This window comes from Artibeus jamaicensis, unplaced genomic scaffold (assembly GCF_021234435.1).
Source record: "Artibeus jamaicensis isolate MK-2021 breed Jamaican fruit bat unplaced genomic scaffold, CSHL_Jam_final contig_1028, whole genome shotgun sequence".
Taxonomy (NCBI): Eukaryota; Metazoa; Chordata; class Mammalia; order Chiroptera; family Phyllostomidae; genus Artibeus; species Artibeus jamaicensis.
The window spans coordinates 5,046,152-5,064,426 of NW_026521201.1; the positions used below are offsets into that span (position 1 = coordinate 5,046,152).

The window sequence follows — 18,275 nt, forward strand, 5'->3', positions numbered from 1 at the left end:
CAGTAGAGACAGCTATTATTGTTTATATCATTAACAGGGTCTTCTTACAACTGATGTCATTGGTCTTCAAAACTGAGATGGGCTGAGACCTGAGACAGGAGCCTCCCCACCCAGTCAGTTCTGCGTTTGGCCCCTGCAGGCTCGGACAAGGGGGAGGCCCTTCTTCCACAACCAGCCCTAATCCCAATGCCCAGGGATCAGCTGAAGCTATAGACACGTGCAGAAGGAGGAGGCTATTTGTGGGGAAACTTGTGCCTGAAGCCTGAGAAGGCAGTCATCAGGCCTGACATCTGAGCTACTACCACCATTGTCCCTGGAGGGCTCTGTGGCTTCTGGTGAAACCCTACCCAGGCTTTAAGGCCACGGGCCCAAGAAGGCTCCTTGATCCCCACCCAAGTGGGTGTGCCCACTCCTCCCTCTAAGCCCTGGTACACAGGGTCTGTCCCTTCCTCACAATCCTTGGCTAAAGTCACTGAGCTCCTGTCTGACTCTCTCAATCAAACGAGCTCCTGAGGGCCTGAGGATGTCCCTTCCAGCTCCATGCCCCAGGGCTGTTCACTGGGCCTCCCATGTGCTTTCATCCCAGCAGCAATGCTAAAATGCAATGCCCTCTTCCCCAAACACAGGAAAAGATGCTCGGTATCACTACTATTTAGGAAAATGCAAATCAAAACCATGAGCTAACACTTCACAGCCACAAGGATGACTACTTAAAAAAACAGAAAAAAACCTATGCACCCCAATGTTCATAGCAGCACAACTTACAATAGCCAGGAGTTGGAAGCAACCTAGATGCCCATCAGTAAATGAATGGATCAAAAAAAGCTATGGTACATTTACACAATGGAATTATATGCAGCAGAGAGAAAGAAGGAGTTACTACCCTTTGCAACAGCATGGAAGGAACTGGAAAGCATTATGCTGAGTGAAATAAGCCAGGCGGTAAAAGACAAATATGATCTCACCTTTAACAGGAACCTAAACAACAAAACAAACAAGCAAGCAAAATATAAACAAAGACACCGAAATAGAGAACAGGCTGACAGTGACCAGAGGGGTGAGGGGAGGGAATTTCAGGGAAAAAGGGGAAGGATTCACAGGAACTAGTATAAAGGACACATGGACAACAACTAAGGGGGGTGGAAATGGGAGGGAAGTGGGGAGCACTGGGGGAGTAGGCTGGGATGGGAGTAAAAGACAGAAAATTGTACTTGAACAACAATTAAATTTAAAAATATATATAATCTTATGAAACAAATGAAAAAAATAAAAAAACAGAAAACAACAAGTGTTAACAAGGATATGAAGAAATTGGAACCCCTGTGTACATCTGGTAGAATGAAAAAATGGTGCAGCCACTGTGGCAGATAGTTTCACAGTTCCTCAAAAAATTAAACACAGATACTGTATGATCCAGCAATTCCACCTCTAGGCACACGCCCAAATGAAGTGAAAGCAGAAACTCAGATACCTGCATACCCATATCCACAGCAACAGTATTCAGTCGCCAAAAGGTAGAGATGCCCAAGTGTCTGCCAACAGACAAATGGATGCAGGGGGTGTGGCACCTCCTTACAATGCAGCACAGAAAAGAGCAGGGCTCTGACACGCACCACAACATGGATGGACTGTGAAGACTTTGTGCTCAGTGAAGTAAGCCCGTCACAGAAGGACAAATACTGTATGACTCTACTATGAAGTACCTAGAATAGTCAAATTTATAGACAGAAAATCAAGCAGAAGTTACCGGGGCTGGAGGAGCAGGGAATGGGGAGTCAAGTGTGGAACTGTGTGTGAAGTTTCTGCTGGGGAGGATGAGGAGGCTCTGCACATGGAGGTGGTGATGGCAGTGTAGCAATGTAAATGCACTTAAGGCCCCTGAACTTAAAAATGGTTAAAATGGTAAAATTTATGTAATGTATATTTCCCCACAGTAAAATAAATACATAAATATGCTCCCTCCCCAAAACGGCAGTACCATTATCATCTCGTTTCACAACTGAGGAAGCTGATGCTGAGAAAGGTTAAACAGCTTGCCCAGGGTCACCGTGGCTACTGGGGCAGTGGATCTGAACCTCAGCTCACATCGCAGGCCCCAGAAGCACGAAGTCTGGGTCTAGCCTGGAAAGGAGAGCGCGGAGGAGCTGAAAACCGCAGGGTGACAGAGCAAAGGGCAGCGAAGGATCCAAGGACTAGAACGAGGTGATGGGAGAAGCTCAGATGAGGCTCCCTGACTTGTGTCCCATCACCTTAGTAACAAGATCTCCAACCTGAGTCCAGTCCCTGCTCTGCCTCTCATTAGCTTTGACACATACAAAATGAGGATCCCTTAACCCTGCTCTATCACAGTGCCTTGCCCAGCTCTCCCAAAGTCACCACACAAAGTCCCACCTCTGGGTCAATGGCATTCTCTTCCCTTGCCTGAGCACACACTTCCCTCCTCTACCAGCCCAAGCCCTACTGCCTCCCAAAAAACTTGCAAGATAACCCAGCCCTTTGCTTTACTGGCTACATGCACACAGAAAGACAGAACCAGCCACAGCCTCTTGCAAGAAGTAGGGAGAAAGCAAGACAGCAGGGCCAGGGCAGAGCTGTCAGGAGAGGGAAAGGCAGAGTGTGAGGGCAGATGGAGGAGAGGAGTTGCACCACACTCACCTCCCTATACCTGCCCATGGGGCCAGAGCCCAGGCCTGGCTAAAGGAAGCCAGAATGAACAGCATGTCAGTGTCAGGGCAAGGGTCACAGAGTGACGGGGCAAAAATGAAAGCAGCCGTGAGCAGGAGAGGGCTCACAGCCCTGGCCCAGGAGCCAGTCCACAGTGTGGGAGGTGGGGCTCAGAAATAACAGGTGCTAATCTGTCCCGAGGCTCTGCGTGTCATCTGCATGTCTGCCTGGCCCTGGTCAGCATACTGCTCTCTCTGGGTGCGCCAGACCAGGGCTGGGGGCAGGCCTACTGATGTCCACAGAGTCTGCGGGTCGAGACCCTCCTCAGGGCACCCTAGAGCCAGTGCATTCTTCCTCCCACCCACATCTGCTTCCTGACTGCTTATTCTCAGCTCCCACCCCATGCTCCACCAGGCTGGCCCACCTGGAAAACACCTGATGGCCTCTGGATGTGGGAGTGGGGGAGAGTAAGACCAGGGTTCTGGGGGACTCTGGCACAGGAGGCAGGGTCTCCAAAGGAAGATGAGAAAAGACGGAGGACAGCAGCCTTAGTGAGATGATGCCTGAGTCAGCTTGGCAGCTTGTCCCTGTCCTCCGCCTCCCTGGGGTCCATCCCACACACTGAGGCTGAGCTCAGAGATATATATATACCTTCGAGCTGGACCAGAGGTCCTGCTGAGAGCCCCTCCATTAACTCCCTGCTCAGTCCGTGCCTTGGCCCAGGCCCCACGCCTGGTAAGAGGAGATGAGGATAAGCCAGGGTCTGAACCCCAGCAAGATCTGTACTCACGGTGGACAGGTGCCGTGGGGGCTGGGTGAGGCACCAAACACTGCCTAGCAGCTGCCAGCGCCTGCCCAGAGCCTGCCCCACCTGGGGCTGAGGCTAAGCAGGAGGCCAGGCAGGGGAGGAGAGAGGAGCAGGTGGGAGGCTTTGTACAGCACTGTGTACAGCGGAGAGCACTGTGTGAGGGGCAGGAGAACTGGGTTCTAGTCCCAGCTCTCCTGCTCACCACCGAAGAGACTACAGGAGAAACTCTTGGCCTGAGCTCCTCTCTGCCTCTGCATGCAGTAATTCCTCTCTCCCTCCCTCAAAAAGATAAAAAATATTAAAGAGATCATGGATGTCAGAGGCCACTGAGTGCTCCTGTCTTAGTATAATTAAGAGGCTCCTCAGCCTCAGCCTCTCCTCCTCCCAGGTCCTCTTCTGAGCCATGCCCTCACTCTGTGCCTCTCCTTGTCTGTCTCCACAGTGGACACCGACAGGGCCAGGACAGTTTGCTAAACACCATTTTCATCCCAATCCACACCCTGCCCCCAACTCAACAGCTCTCCTCCTGCTGAACAACTCTAACCCAAGGCCTGTCAAAAGTCTGCAGGCTTGGATTCACCAAACACTGGCTCAGTCACAATCAGCAGGGGACAGAAGGTAAAGTCTCTTAACCCAATTCCTTTACAGGTAAAGTGAGTAGGAATATGTACCCATAAAACTACATAAAACTGAGATCCACCCTGATGTCCACCAATAGCTGAATGAATAAACACGATGTGCTCTAGCCACACAACGGAATGTTACTCAGTCTTAAAAAGGAGGGAAATTCTGACACAGGACACAACATGGGTAAACCACAAGGACACTATTCTAAGTGAAGTAATCCAGAAACAAAAAAGATAAACACTGTCTGACTCCTCCTACATGAGGTACCTCTGATATGAGTGGTGTGGTGTTGCTGGGGGCTGGGGAAGGGCTGCACGAGGAGTTGCTATGTAATGGATACACAAGTTCCACTGGAGAGGATAAAAAAGTTCTGGAGGTGGATGGTGGTGCTGGTTGCACAACAATGTAAATGTACTTTGTGCCACTGAGCTGCATGCTAATGCTTAAAAAGATAAACGTTACGTATATTTTGCCATACACACAAAAAGAAACAGCTCGGCGCCCAGAGCCTGGTGCACCACGGCACTCCCATAAACGTCTGCTGATCCTGCCACATTCTGCCATCTCCGTGGGCCTGCCCAGTATCTGCAGCAACCTCTGCTCTCTCTCTGCAGTATCCTGGACACCCTATGGCTCTCCAACCAGGGGCCCTGACAGCTCTCCAGATAAACTATTAGCCCTCCCTGCACACTCCTTGCCCCTTTCACCTCAGTGCATGATCAACACCATCCTACTCTCCACCAAAGTAGCAGGACGAGCTGCCGGTCCAAAAGCCTCCGACCCTCACCAGCTCCACGGGGGTGACCTACGTGAAGCTCCCAATCCCACACCGGGCACCTAACAGGTGCTCCATACATATCAGTCATTTCTTCCACGAATCTTCCATAGGACCAAAAGTGAGAAGCAACCACCAGGAAAGGAAATGATTAGAGCAGGGGTGGTACAGGGAGCTGACCCGGGGCATGGGTGCCCACAAAAGTAAGAGAGACTCTGTGGGAACCGAGCAAAACTGCAGCAGTAGGCTGGTTAAGAGAGAGAGGCAAGCAGTTTTACTTACTGGTGATCGAGGAGTAGACCTAGGGCCTAGCCCAAAAGGAGCTTGCTTGCCCAACAAGCAAAAGAAAGAGAAGACCTCATTTCGGCCTCATAGGGAAGGAAGGCAGTGGCAGAAAGGCTGCAAGGGCTCCACGACTTGCTGGGCCAGTAACAAATCAGATGTGAATTTAAACACTTTATTTATGAATTTTTAGAGAGAAAGGAAGGGAGAGACAATGAGAGGGAGAGAAACATCAATTTAGAAGAGATATACATCAACCGGCTGCCTCTCACAGGCCCCCAACTGGGGACCTGGCCCACAACCCAGGCATGTACCCTGACTGGGAATCAAATCGGTGACCCCTTGGTTTTCAGGTCGGCACTCAATTCACTGAGCCACACCAGCCAGAGCCAGGTGTGAATTTAGTCAGTTGAATTATGTTGAATAGTGTCTCCCTCAAACTTCTTGTCTACCTAGAACCTCAAAATGTGACCTTATTTGGAAATAGGGTTTTTACAGTGTAATTAGTTAAGGTGAGGTCATACAAGATTAGGGTGGGCCCTCAGTCCAAGGACTGGTATCCTTACAAGAATATGAGAAGACACATGGGGTCAGACACAGAAAGAGCACAGCCATGTGACACCAAGTCAGAGACTGGACAAGCCAAGGAACACAAGGGTTGCCGGCAAGCACTAGAAGCCAGGAGAGAGGCATGGAGCGGATCCTCCCTCAGACCCTCAGAAGGGACCCGTCTGAGGACACCCTGATTTCAGATTCGAGGCTTCCTGAACTGCGAGAGAATAAGTTTCTGTTGTTTAAGTCCCTCAACTTTGTGGTCATTTCTTAAGACAGCTGTAGGAGACAAATGGTCCCCACTGGCTCCTCACACAGTGCTCTTGAAACAGTTGGCAGAGGATCTGTGCTGGGGAAGGGGCTCCGGTGTGGCTGGGCAGAGACATGGAATGGAGCCCCCTGGGCTACAGCTACCTTGTTGGAAGTCAGGGCATAGCCCTCTGTCCTCAAGGGCTTCTGCCAGTTACAGAGACTCTCTCAGCTGCTGCCCAAGGCCAGTGCTTCAAGCTGGGGGTCCTGGAGGACTTGCCACTGGGAATGGAAGCCTGACCTGGGCCTTCCAGCAGCTGTTCAGTTTCTGTTTCAGTTTCCCAAATACCCTTTCTTCCACCCAAAAGTCAATTTGGCCCCAGGTAGACCACTTGGTCCTTCCCACTCGGCTGCTGGATATGAAGTGTTTCTGTCTTTGTATATTCTACACTCTGAGCCCCTCAGAAGAGCAAGCCTTTTCAGGTCCCTCAGTTGGAATCCCTGCTGAAACGCTCTAGTCTGCCTTGCAGTCCGCAGTCCATTCTGTGTGCTCAACAACCCCCCAAAACACCCAGTGGGAGTGGGACTAGATCTGCCCTCTGTACCTGGAATACAGAAGGCTCACGAAGTAGGGAATGAATGGCTCCAGCAGCCTGTAAAGCCAGGCCTCCAGTATTTTACTCCTTTCCCAAGTCTCCCACCACCGCAGCTCCTCACACTTGCAAAGGTTTCTCCTCAGATGCTCTCCCATCCCTTGGGAACCCAGCTCAGAAGAAAGCAGTATCCACAAGATAAAAACCCTCAAGAGATCATTTCCCCTCCATCACCTGGAGGGGACCCCAAGGTTGCTGCGCCTCACCCCCTGCCTAGGTTCTATTTCCAGAGCTGGACCACGAGGTCAGGGGCCGGCCACCCCACCCCAACATCCTTACCGTACATCTTGCCCTCATCTGACAGAATGATCTTGCGCCGGCCACAGGGTGGGTAGATGGCCAGGGCCTCCTGGAAGCTCTGCTCAATGTCCGGGCTCCACACACCCTCCGCATCGTTGTCGATGGGCTTGTCCAATACCTGACTGCTGCCAGAGACGTTGCTCCCCTCAGGGGAGTTAGGAGAGCTCCACTCGTTGGAGGTAATGGTGCCGGCCGTGCCCTCCAAGGCTCCGCTTGGAGGAGCGCCTGTTGGACCTGTCTGGGCAGAAACCACAGCATTGGTGGAACAACTACGCAGACCATGGGGCAGGGATACCCAGGGAGTGCAGAGCCCCAGCCACGAACAGCGCAGGAGCTTGGAGGGACAAGGCCAGGGGGACAGACAGTGACGCAAAAGGTCCAGGAGGACCAAAATGCCTGAGCCCCAGGGCAGGTCCCCATCTCTGCTGTGCAGGCCTCAGCCTCCCACCTGTCTAATAAGCATAGTGATCGGGCACTCTCCGAACACAGCTCTAAGAACCCAGACAGGGGGCTGGGGAGTAGGAGACAAAAATGGTCTGGCATTAAATCAATATGGGCAAAAAGGATACGGAACATTGTGTGCCGTTGGCACAAATATAAATGGTACAGCCACTGTAGGAAACAACAGGGAGGGCTCTCAAAAAATTAAAAGTAGAACTATCATGTAATCCAGCAATCCCACCATTGGGTACGTACCCAAAAGAATTGGAAACAGGTCCTGAGGAGGTATGTGCACACCCATGTTTACAGCAGCATCATTTGCAATACCCAATAGGTGGAAGCAACCCAAATGTCCACAGATGAATGAACTGATGAACGAAGTGTGTTCTATTCATATAATGGGCTGTTATTCACCCATAAAAAGGAAGAAAATTCTGTCGCATACCACAACACGGATGAACCTTGAAGACATTATGCTCAGTGAAGTACCTCGAGCAGTCACACCCACAGAGATAGAGAGCAGCACACGGTTGCTGGGGGAGAGGAGGAAATGGGGAGTTGGTGCTAATGGGCACAGACTTTTAGTTTTGCAAGATGAAAAGGCTCTGGAGATCTGCTGTGCAACAGTGTGAATATTCAGTTAATGCCACTGAGCGGTACACTTAAAAATGGTTAGAATGACACAATGTATGGGGTTTTTACCACAATTAAAAACTTAAGTTAAAAAAGAAGTATGCAAAATAAAATGCAGCTCACCATTCCCTAATCCATCCCCAGCTTGGGCTGATTTTAAAAGGACGCTTCTAGCCCTGGTAGACTCTCACATGTGGGGGCTCTGGCAAGGCTGACTTGCTGGTGCTTCCAAAATCTGACAACACAACCCTGTCCTTGCTACCAGCACGAGACAAATCCAGTGACCTCTTGGCACCAACTGTAAGAGGTAAATTTCTGACACAGTTCTCAGGAGTTTGGGAAGGAGCAGGAAATACTACCAATCTTAAGGCAGTTTTTGGATGAGTACCAGGTGGGTACCATTTACTTCCCTGAGCCCCCAGCCACTGAGCACCTCTGCAAAGGACAACCTACCCCATCACACACATCACCCCTTTCCTTCTCCCCCATCAGCCATGAGGAGCAGTGTAGCCCAGCAGCCAATCCACTTCCATCCAGGACCCACTGAGGTAAGACCTTCCCAGAGCACTCCCTAAGCCCGAAGCCCCTTACCTGTGACCCAGGCATGTTAGAGGAGCACAGTTCTTCACAGAGAGGTGGGTATGAGGGTCAGTGTGGTCACCATGCAGTGAAGGGAAAGGAGGAGCCACGTGTGTGTGTGTTGCAGTGCATCCTAGGAGAGCATGGGAGAGCCAAGGAGCTTAGTGAGACTGCTGGCACAGGCATGTAGTCAGAAAGAGGCTAAACCATTGAAATTTGAAACAGAAACCCTAGGGAAAACCTAACCCCATCCCCTCTGTTTGCAAATGCCTACCCAGAAAGGCCTAAGGACTTGCCCAAAGTCACAGAGGGATTCAGCAGCAGCTGGGTCTGGATCTCCGTCCCCAGCGTCCCAGGCCGTTTAGCATGGTCAGCGTCGGCTTTCTCCCATGGCTGTTGAAATAACTTTTCCTCAAAGTGCGTCTTAGGGAGGCCCTTGATCTGGGAAAAACTAACTTACTGTCCACCAGAAAATCTGGTCTTTATTTTACTTTGAGCATTTAACCATTTTTCAGTACCATCCAAAAAAAAACTTCTTAAAAGAGTTGGAATTTAGAAATGACAATATAACAAATACACTTTTAAACGCATAACCAACTTCAGAAGAAAGTAAGCCCCTAGAAGCCCAAAATGAAAGAACTCTAAGATGTAGTAATAAGCAAATAAGTTGTAGTACAGGAGCTCTGGGAGGCAGAGTGAAGCTGATCTTAATAACAAAGCCACAGAGTTTCAACGGCTTCTCAGAGATGGGACCCTAGACCTCAGAGATGCAGGGGCTGGGACAAGGAACTATACCTCAGCCCTCAGAGAAAAGGTAGAATCCCGACAAAATACTATCTGTCTTGTCCTAAGCTCTAGGTACAAAACAAGAATTGTCTTTTCTGCCCTGGCTGGTATGGCTCAGTGGATTGAGCGCCAGCCCACAAACCAAAGGGTTGCTGGTTCAATTCCCAGCCAGGGCATGTGCCTGGCTTGCAGGCCAGGTCCTCAGTAGAGGGGGTGTGGGAGAGGCAACCACACATTAATGTTTCTCTCCCTTTTTTCCTTTCTCCTCTCTAAAAATAAATAAAATCTTAAAAAATAAAAAGGAATTATCTTTCTTAAGAATTTATAACAAAGGGGCTGCCCTTAAGTGGATTTCAGACTTGAATTTTATAAAATAACTCAGGAACTCCCAGCCAATTCACAAAAATAAGAGTGGTCCCAGGCCAAAAAATATCTCTGAAAAGACTATTTTAACCCAAACTACAGAGAATTCCCAAAGGTAATGCTTTGCTAAAGAGGGTCTCAAAATCCAAAATTACAACATATAAAAAGAAACACTCCACCGTGATCGAGATTCAATGGATCCGATTCCCAAGAACTACAGATAGTTTAAATACCAGATTAAAAACTATTATGTAAGTTGTTTGGTATAATATTATAAATTATTTATATAAATAATCAAGGACTTGAATGGGAAACATGAGAAAGAATTAAGACAGTATCAAAAATACAAAGCAGACTGGGAAGATAACAAAAATAAAATATTTAGAAATAAATATTTTACTTACTGAAATTAAAAACTCAATGATTTAGACTAACAGCAAATTAGAGACTGCTAGAGAAAGAATTAACCTGGAAGGCAGATCTGAGTACATTACTCAGAGATGTATTTTTTAAATGATTAAAAAGCAAAGAGAACAGAAAATACAGTTCAATACGCCTCCAATTAGCATTCCAGAAAGAGAGAATATAGAAAACGAAGTAGCCCTGGCTGGTGTGGCTCAGTGGATTGAGAGCGGGCCTGCAAACCAAAGGCTCACCAGTTCAACTCCCAGTTAGAGCACATGCCTGGGTTGAGGGCCAGATCCCCAGTTGGGGGTGTGCAAGAGGCAACCACACATTGATGTGTCTCTCCCTCTCTCATCCCCTTCCCCTCTTTCTGAAAATAAATAAGTAAAATCTTAAAAAAAGAAAATGAAGTAAAACAACATTTAAAATAATAATGGCAGGAAATTTTCCAGAATTAATGAAATACACGAATGCTCCAAATTCAGGAACCATACTGAATAAATCCTCACCAAAATAAATTCAAATAAAATAAGCACATATGACAGGTATACTTTGGAAAACAAAACAAAGAGATCTTAAAAGCATCCAGAGTGATGAAGGACAAACTCCCTACAAAGCAGTGACTATCACACTGATAATGTACATGGATCATACTCGTGGATTTATCAAGAGTAACATGAGAAGACCCAAAGTAACATCTCTAAATTGTTAAGAAAAAAACTGTCAACCTAGACTTTTTTCTTTTTATTAAATTTTTGAGGTGACACTGGTATTAAGATGACATGTTTCAAGTGTGCAGTTCTATTGCACATTATCCACTATGTGCTCACCACCCAAAGTCCAGTTTCTGCCCGTCAACATGTGTTTGACCCTTCACCCTCTTCATTCTCCCCCAGCCCCTCTGCATCTGGTGACCACCATACTGTTGTCTGTCAATAGTTCTTTTGCTTGGTTTTGATTGTTCATCTGCTGCTTTTGGTTTTATCTCCCACATTTGAATAACATTTTATATCAACCTAGAATTTAAAACCCAACCAAAATATTGTTTACATGTGAACATTAAATAAAAGTATTTTCAGATAAAGATGGAGATAATTTAGTACCAACAGACCCTCAGTAAAAAGAAAAAAACAGTAGAGGAGGCATTTTAAAAAACAAAAAGGAACTGATATGAAAAGAAGGCAGTACACACATGGAAGAGTGGTGAGCGAAGGAGCTGGTGACAACAAGAGAGAATCTAAACAACATTAACTATGTAAAAACATCAACAACGATGATGACAGCTAAGTTTGGCCATGCCATACACACATCTGTACATGCAAAAAGACCATGTTTCTGAACCATAAATTCAGAAGATGCCATTTTGTAAAATCTGATGAAGTTCAAAACTTATTCACAATAAAAACTCTTAGCAAACAAGGAGAAACAAAAGGAACTTCTTTAATCTGCCAAAAGTTATCTTCACAAAACCTACCTTGATACTGTAATTTATAATAGAACTATAAATTTGGTCTTCATCTGGGTCTCTAGCACGGAGCTCCTACAACACCCGAAACTTCCTAAGTGATGACAGGAATAGGGGCATCCTGTTATGTGAATGAGATGACTTTTAGAAAGTGCCTAAGGATGGGGCTGCTGGTCAGGAGAACCAACCAGGTGCTTAGAGGGTTGGACCTTTTTCAGTCCCTCTTTACCCCCACCTTTTGGGAAGGAGAGAGGAGCTGAAGGTGGAATCAACTGCCTATGGCCAATTTATGGCCAAGAATTTAACCAGTCATGCCTAGGTGATGAAGCCTCCATAAAACTGCAAAAGGATGGCCCAGGGAGGGACCGGCAGCCAAGTGAGACAGTGTTGAGGTTTCCTCATCACCCTCCTCAGCCTGCTGGTGGCTCATCTCTACAGTGGTCAAAAAAAGAAAGACAATCAAATTATAAAAACTTTTAAGAACCCTGGCTGGTGTGGCTCAGTAGATTGAGCGCCAGCCTGAGAACCAAAGGCTTGCCCGTTCGACTCCCAGTCAGAGCACATGCCTGGGTTGTGGGCCAGGTCCCCAGTTGGGGGTGTGAAAGAGACAACCACACAGTGATGTTTCTCACCATTTCTTTCTCCCTCTTTCTCCTCTCTCTAAAAATAAATAAATTGTTAAAAAACAAAAAACCTCTAGGGGAGGGCTGGGATGGGAGAAATAGAAAACTGTACTTGAAAGATAATTATAAAATAAAATTTTAAAAAACCTCTAAGAGAATCAGCAAGATTAGTATCAAACTCAATTACATTCTTTTATACCAGAAATAAGGTATCAGACAATATAGTTTTTTAAAATATTCCATTTAAAAACCAAACCCACAGTTCATCGAGTGATAAATGTAACAGATGAGACCTTAACAGGGAAAATAGTAACTGTTTTGAAAGACAAAATACCTAAATAAATTAAGAGGAAATGGTATGTTCATAGTTGGGAATATATAAAGATGTTGAATCTCTACAAATAAATTCAATTAAGTTTTTACTAAAATCCCACAAGTTTTCACAAAACTAAACTAATTTTCAAAACATATAGAAGGCCCAAGACCACACTACAGTCGCCTAACTTAGCAGTTCCCAACCTTTGTGTCAACGAGGACCAGTTTCATGGAAGACAATTTTTCCATGGACCAGGGTTGGGGGAACGACTTTATAGCCTGCCACCAGATGCAGCTTAATTGTCACTTGCCACTCACTGACAGGGCTTTGATGTGAGTCTGCAAGCACCTGCTTTATTATGGTGTCTGTGCAGTCACACCTCTCTGCTCATGATAATCTGTGTTTGCAGCCGCTCCCCAGTGCTGGCATCGCCACCTCAGCTCCTCCTCAGCTCATCAGGCATTAGATTCTCATGAGGAGCACACAACCTAGATCCCTCACATGTGCAGTTCACAGTAGGGTTCGAGCTCCTGAGAGAATCTAATGCCCCAGCTGATCTGACAGGAGGTGGACCTCAGGTGGTAATGCGAGTGATGGGCAGCTGTAAATACAGATGAAGCTTCCCTTGCTCACCTGCCAGCTTCCTAATAAGCCTCTGATGACTACCAGTCGTGGCTCGGGGGTTGAGGACCCCTGGTTTAACTCATTGTCTTCACTCTTCCTTTCCTCTCCTTGGCTTCACATTTTGCCATGGCTTACATTTCCACTGCATGGTTTTTGTTTTAATATTTTATTTATTTATTTTTAGAGAGAGGGGAAGGGAGGCAGAAAGAGGGGCAGAACATTAACATGTGGTTGCCTCTTGTGCAACCCTTACTGGGGACCTGGCCTGTACCCCAGGCATGTGTCCTGGCTGTGTATCAAACCATCAACACTTTGTTTCACAGGCCAGTGCTCAATCCACTGAGCTATACCGGCCAGGGCTCCACTGCATGTTTTTGATCCCCAAATCAGTTACGTCTTTCCTGAGTTTATGCACAGATAGCAAATGTCTATCAGGTAGCTCTAATCAGACGTCTCCAAAACTCCTCAAACTCAACATATCCAAAATCAAATTTGCAGTTTGCCACAGAGTCCTGCCCCTCCTCCTGTGTTACTCTCAGGACATGACACCACCATCCACCCAGAGGCCAGGGACCCAGGAGTGACTTTTCCTTGTATCTCCCACAAATGAGTACAACCTGTCTATCTCCTAAAGGTCATCTGTAACCCACTGCTCTTTCTGTCTCAGGGCCCTAATCCAAAGCTTCTGCCACTGCTCACCAGGAAGCCCATGGCAACCCCGCCCAGACTCCCTAATCTCTTCACTGCAGATGGATATACAAAGCTGTCACGTGACTCCTCTACTACCCAAAAATCTTTCAACAGCTTCCCCATGATGTTAGATAAAATGACATCCTCCATAACAGGGCTTCGGAAGGCACTTGATCCGCTAATTCTTGCTCTCCTGCCATGCCTCCGGCTGGTGGCACCTTCCTCTTGATATTGTTCCTTGCACCTACCCCCAACCCCCAAACTCAATTTTTATCCACACCATACCCTCAACATGTTAAGCTCTTTCTCCACACCTGGAAGTGCTACCTGTAACTTTCCTCCCCACTCCCCTTCTTTCACCCAGTTCAAGCCCAGCCAAAATGTCACTTCCTCTGATGGGATGACCCAGACCTCAAGTCTGGATCGGGTGCTCTCCTGCGCGTTCAAGCAGAGCCCTGTGCTTCCCATGCCCCAGGACAGATTGGTCTCTTTCACCACACTTCAGACACCATGAGGATAGGGATGGGTGTCTTCCTCTAGTAAGTCCAAGCACACTGCACAGTGCTGGAGAACCAAAGAAGGAGCAAATGAATGGGTATCCGGTGAGTGTTGTTTGCAAAATGACAATTTCTGTTTTGGGAAGATGAACTATTTGTTCTGTGTGGTGTCAGAAAACAAAAGAAAATCTCCATAAATGTCTGAACTTTGTCATACTAGAGGGAGAGCCTGAGTGAATCCTTGTGGGATTTATTTTGGAGGCTTGTAAAATGAATGTGTGATGTCTGGGAATCAAGAGACCAGTTTTGGTTGCAATTCCACAGGCAACTGTACAACCATGGCCAACCCCCTGCTTATATGGGCCTCAGTGTACGTATCTGTAACAGCAAGACAAGGGGCTGCTTCCACTGGGGTCAAAAGTCCCTGTCTTAGCAGTGTCTGTGGCTCACACTCCTTGCCCAGACCCTCCCTGGTCCTCAGAGAGCTCACCTACCAGCTGCCTGACATACCCTGCAAACTCTCACCTGTGGCTTTGCTCAGCGAAGGCTGAGGAAAAGACCTGCTATGAAAAGATGTCCCATGTGATGGTCAATGAGATGATATGCTAACTACTGTGAAGCCTGACACAGTCAGTGCTCAATCAGAACTATTTATTGTCACCATCACCACCCTCACAATCATTATTATTAAGCTGTAAATAAATGCCTAAATGGGCCTGATCAAAAGCTCTAAATGGGCCTGATATGTACATATGCCTTAAGCCCTAATACTTAATATTAATTGCTGTTAACTAATTACTATTAAAATCTAAGTGTTCATATGTCCTGGCTTTAGCCTAGATTTTCTGCTGGAACCTGACACTAAACACAGGTGGACAGTCCAGGCCAGGCTAAAGATGCCGTGGAGGTCAAAGTTAAAACAGATGCTGCATGAGCCGCTCCCAAGAGACTGTGGTCTCCAGGCCTGTCCCTCACCCCAGTTGCACTAGACTGGCAAGTGAAATGAGCACCCTGGGACCCTGCAGAAGTTGGGCCCAGCACGGCCCAGCAGAACGCCAGACCTGGAGAGGGACCAGACTTGTGTTAGACACTGCCCCAACGAGGTAGGTTTTCTGAGGACCTGAACTCCATGTCCCCAAGACTGGGTCTGTCCCAGCAAAAGCAGGGCAGCAGGTCACCCAAGGCCCTGGGCCACAGGATTCATTACCAACATGGAGTTGCTCCCAGCCCTATGTGGCCTGCTCCAATCTCCTGGTCTCACCTCTCCCACCCTCATCACCCAGTGCTTGGCCTGGCATCTAGTTCCTTAAGTAGGCAAACCTCCCACACAGCCTCTGCCCTGGGCTAGGAGAATGGGGGGTAAGCCAATACCCATCCAGAAAAGGATCCCCACTCCTCCCCTCCTCCCCCAAGTGCTACACAGTAACCCTCAGGGCCTACCAGAATGAGAGCTGGGGCAGGCTGGGGGTGGGGGGAACAGATGGCATCGTTAAGCATGGGCCATGCGCCATGACCAGAGGAATAAAAATAATCCCTGACTTGGCTCCCAGGGCCTGGCCTAACGCCCTTCTCCCTGCCCCTGCCCCTGCCCCACCCAAAAGCCCACCCAATTCAAACTCCAGGCTTTATCCTAGGGGTCACAGATGCTGCATACTCAGGAATTTTCAGAAGATTCGTGAATTTAAGAGGCTTTTATTCTGATCTTTCTAATAATGAGAACAGTAAGTTTCTCAATACCCCTTTCAGGACAGGAAGGGAATCACTGTCCCCATGTTATAAATGGAGAAACTGAGGCTTAAGGATGGGAAATAAGTTGCCCTAAGAAACTGACAAGACCAGACCTTAGAGCCTGAAGTCCTGTCCCAACTGGTCCACCATTATGTCTTTAGGACACCAACCTCCAGCTCTCAAAGCCTACCTCCTTCAGGAGCTGTCCATGCCTTCAGTGATCTCGAAGCCCCACCAAACTGACCCTGGCCTCTAGGGCCTCCAACATGTAACTCAACACCGGACAACTTCAGATCCTGCGGAAGGGACTGCACCTCGCTCACCTGTTTGCCCGACTGGACTGTGAACTTCTTGAGAATAAGATAAGCTCTCATACATTACCACCCCCACCACTTCTGCTTCAGTTCTGGGAGTTTAGGTAGCAGATGTCACCCTTTAGAAACTGACTGTTCCACTGATCCCCATTCCTCAGACAGGGAGAAATCTACTAATTTCCATCCATTACAATGTCTCAACTCGCCAGGAGTCAACACATACAGTATTATAATCTCCTCCCTGTGCTCTCTGACCCCAACTTGAAAGCAATGGAAGCTGAAACTCAGAAAGTTTGTAAGACTGTCCTGGTGTCATCCAGAAAGTTAGACAGAAACAATTAGGAGAGAGCCGAATCTCCCCGCCGCCCCACTATGAAGATAAAAATGGTTCTCTCTGCCCCTCTTCTCTCTACTCTGATTCCAAGAGCTCTGGGATCTAAGCTAACGGTGCCAGACACACCAGGATTCTCACGGTCTGTGGGTTCTGACACCCTGCCCACCAGCACCTCAGCTCTCAGTCTGTAGCATCTCTCCAGGGGCCCTTTGAAAGAACCACCTCCTTCACCCCAATGGCTCCTGCAACTGAGAAGCTACAAGGAAAAAGAAAACTTAAGAGATTCTTCCAGATGAACCATCCTAATCTTCGAGATACATTTGTCCCAAAGGCATAAAGACACAGAAGGCAGGTGCCGTGGCTAAAGTCATTCGGTACAGGGCGGGTCCCCTGTGGCTCAGCCCCAGACCAGGAATCCTTCTTCAGGGTTGTGGACTTCTCTGCAAGGCATGCTTATCAAGGCCAGGAGTCATGTGTCTGAATCCCAGGGGCCTTGCCCAATCTAACACAGTTGTGGCACAGAACATCTGCACCAAATGGAATGTGGATCATCCCCATCCAATTCATTTCAGAGCAAAGACAAAGCTTGCTCCTCCCATCATTATCTTGGCTATTCCCACCTGACTAGTCGCTGGAGACTGAGCCAAAAGGTGTTGCATATACTGAAGCACAAGTGCAAACACACTGATTTGGGGGGGTATGCCTAAGCCTTCACAACCCTGATCTCATTTCTTAAATAAGAACAGAAGACCCCAGCCTTCTTCAAAACTCATCACAGTCTTCCCCTAGGCCCCTGGCTCTCCTCACCAGCTCCCAAACTCCGAGTCTAGTTGCATTGCTTTCCTGCTTACAGTGAGCCTCTGTACTTATTTAATTCCTGACAACTGCCACCCCAACCTCAGGGGAAGGAGCACTCAGCCAATATTAATAAAAATGGGCTACAGTAGTAACACTGTAAGTAACTTCTGCTAAGAGAGTGGAACTTAAATATTCTCACCAAAAACAAGAAAATTATAAAAATGTGAGGTGACAGATGTATTAACCAGATAAGGGTAATTCCTTTCATAATGTACGCATATATCAAATCACCAGATGTACACTTTAAGCGCTTATAATTTTATATGTCAATTATATCTAAATAAAGCTAAAATTTTACAAAATAACAAGTTTTGGGGGGCACCCATTCCAAAACTAAACTCTGACGACATGGGTTCAGGCCCTCAGGGTCTTGACTTTAGCTGGAGGGCAGGAGGCAGGCACAGACAGGCAAGTTCCTAGCCAAAAGATGCCCCCTGGCTTACTTTCACGCCTAACACCTCGCCGGGAGCACCTCAGCCCTCTGAGATTTTCATTCATTCATTCACAGCTGCATAGTGAGCACTTCCTACATACTGGGCACTGGATAGCAAGTCACATAGGATGTGGCCTGCCCTCAACACCCTTTCTTCTGGTGGGTAGCAGGGGTCCAGGATTCCCTGTGAAGATGTGAATACAGTCAATCCTTAGTATTAACAGATTGTTCAGAGTCCAGACATGCAAATTCACCTAATCGCCGACACCTGTAGCC

The 18,275-nt window shown here is 47.6% G+C and overlaps 1 protein-coding gene across 7 annotated transcripts in view; it reads right to left on the reverse strand.

Annotated features, from left to right (window-relative positions):
• TEAD4 (TEA domain transcription factor 4) overlaps positions 1-18,275 on the reverse strand; it is a 66,763-nt gene that overhangs the window by 31,412 nt on the left and 17,076 nt on the right. For 6 of the 7 annotated variants that reach the window (XM_037133926.2, XM_053662367.1, XM_053662354.1 and 3 more), the window contains exon 2: positions 6,890-7,144. In XM_037133926.2, coding sequence (XP_036989821.2) covers positions 6,890-7,144 — 255 coding nt within the window. Of the gene's footprint in view, positions 1-6,889; positions 7,149-18,275 lie in introns of all 7 variants that reach the window. The other variant, XM_037133928.2, reaches the window with a different exon arrangement.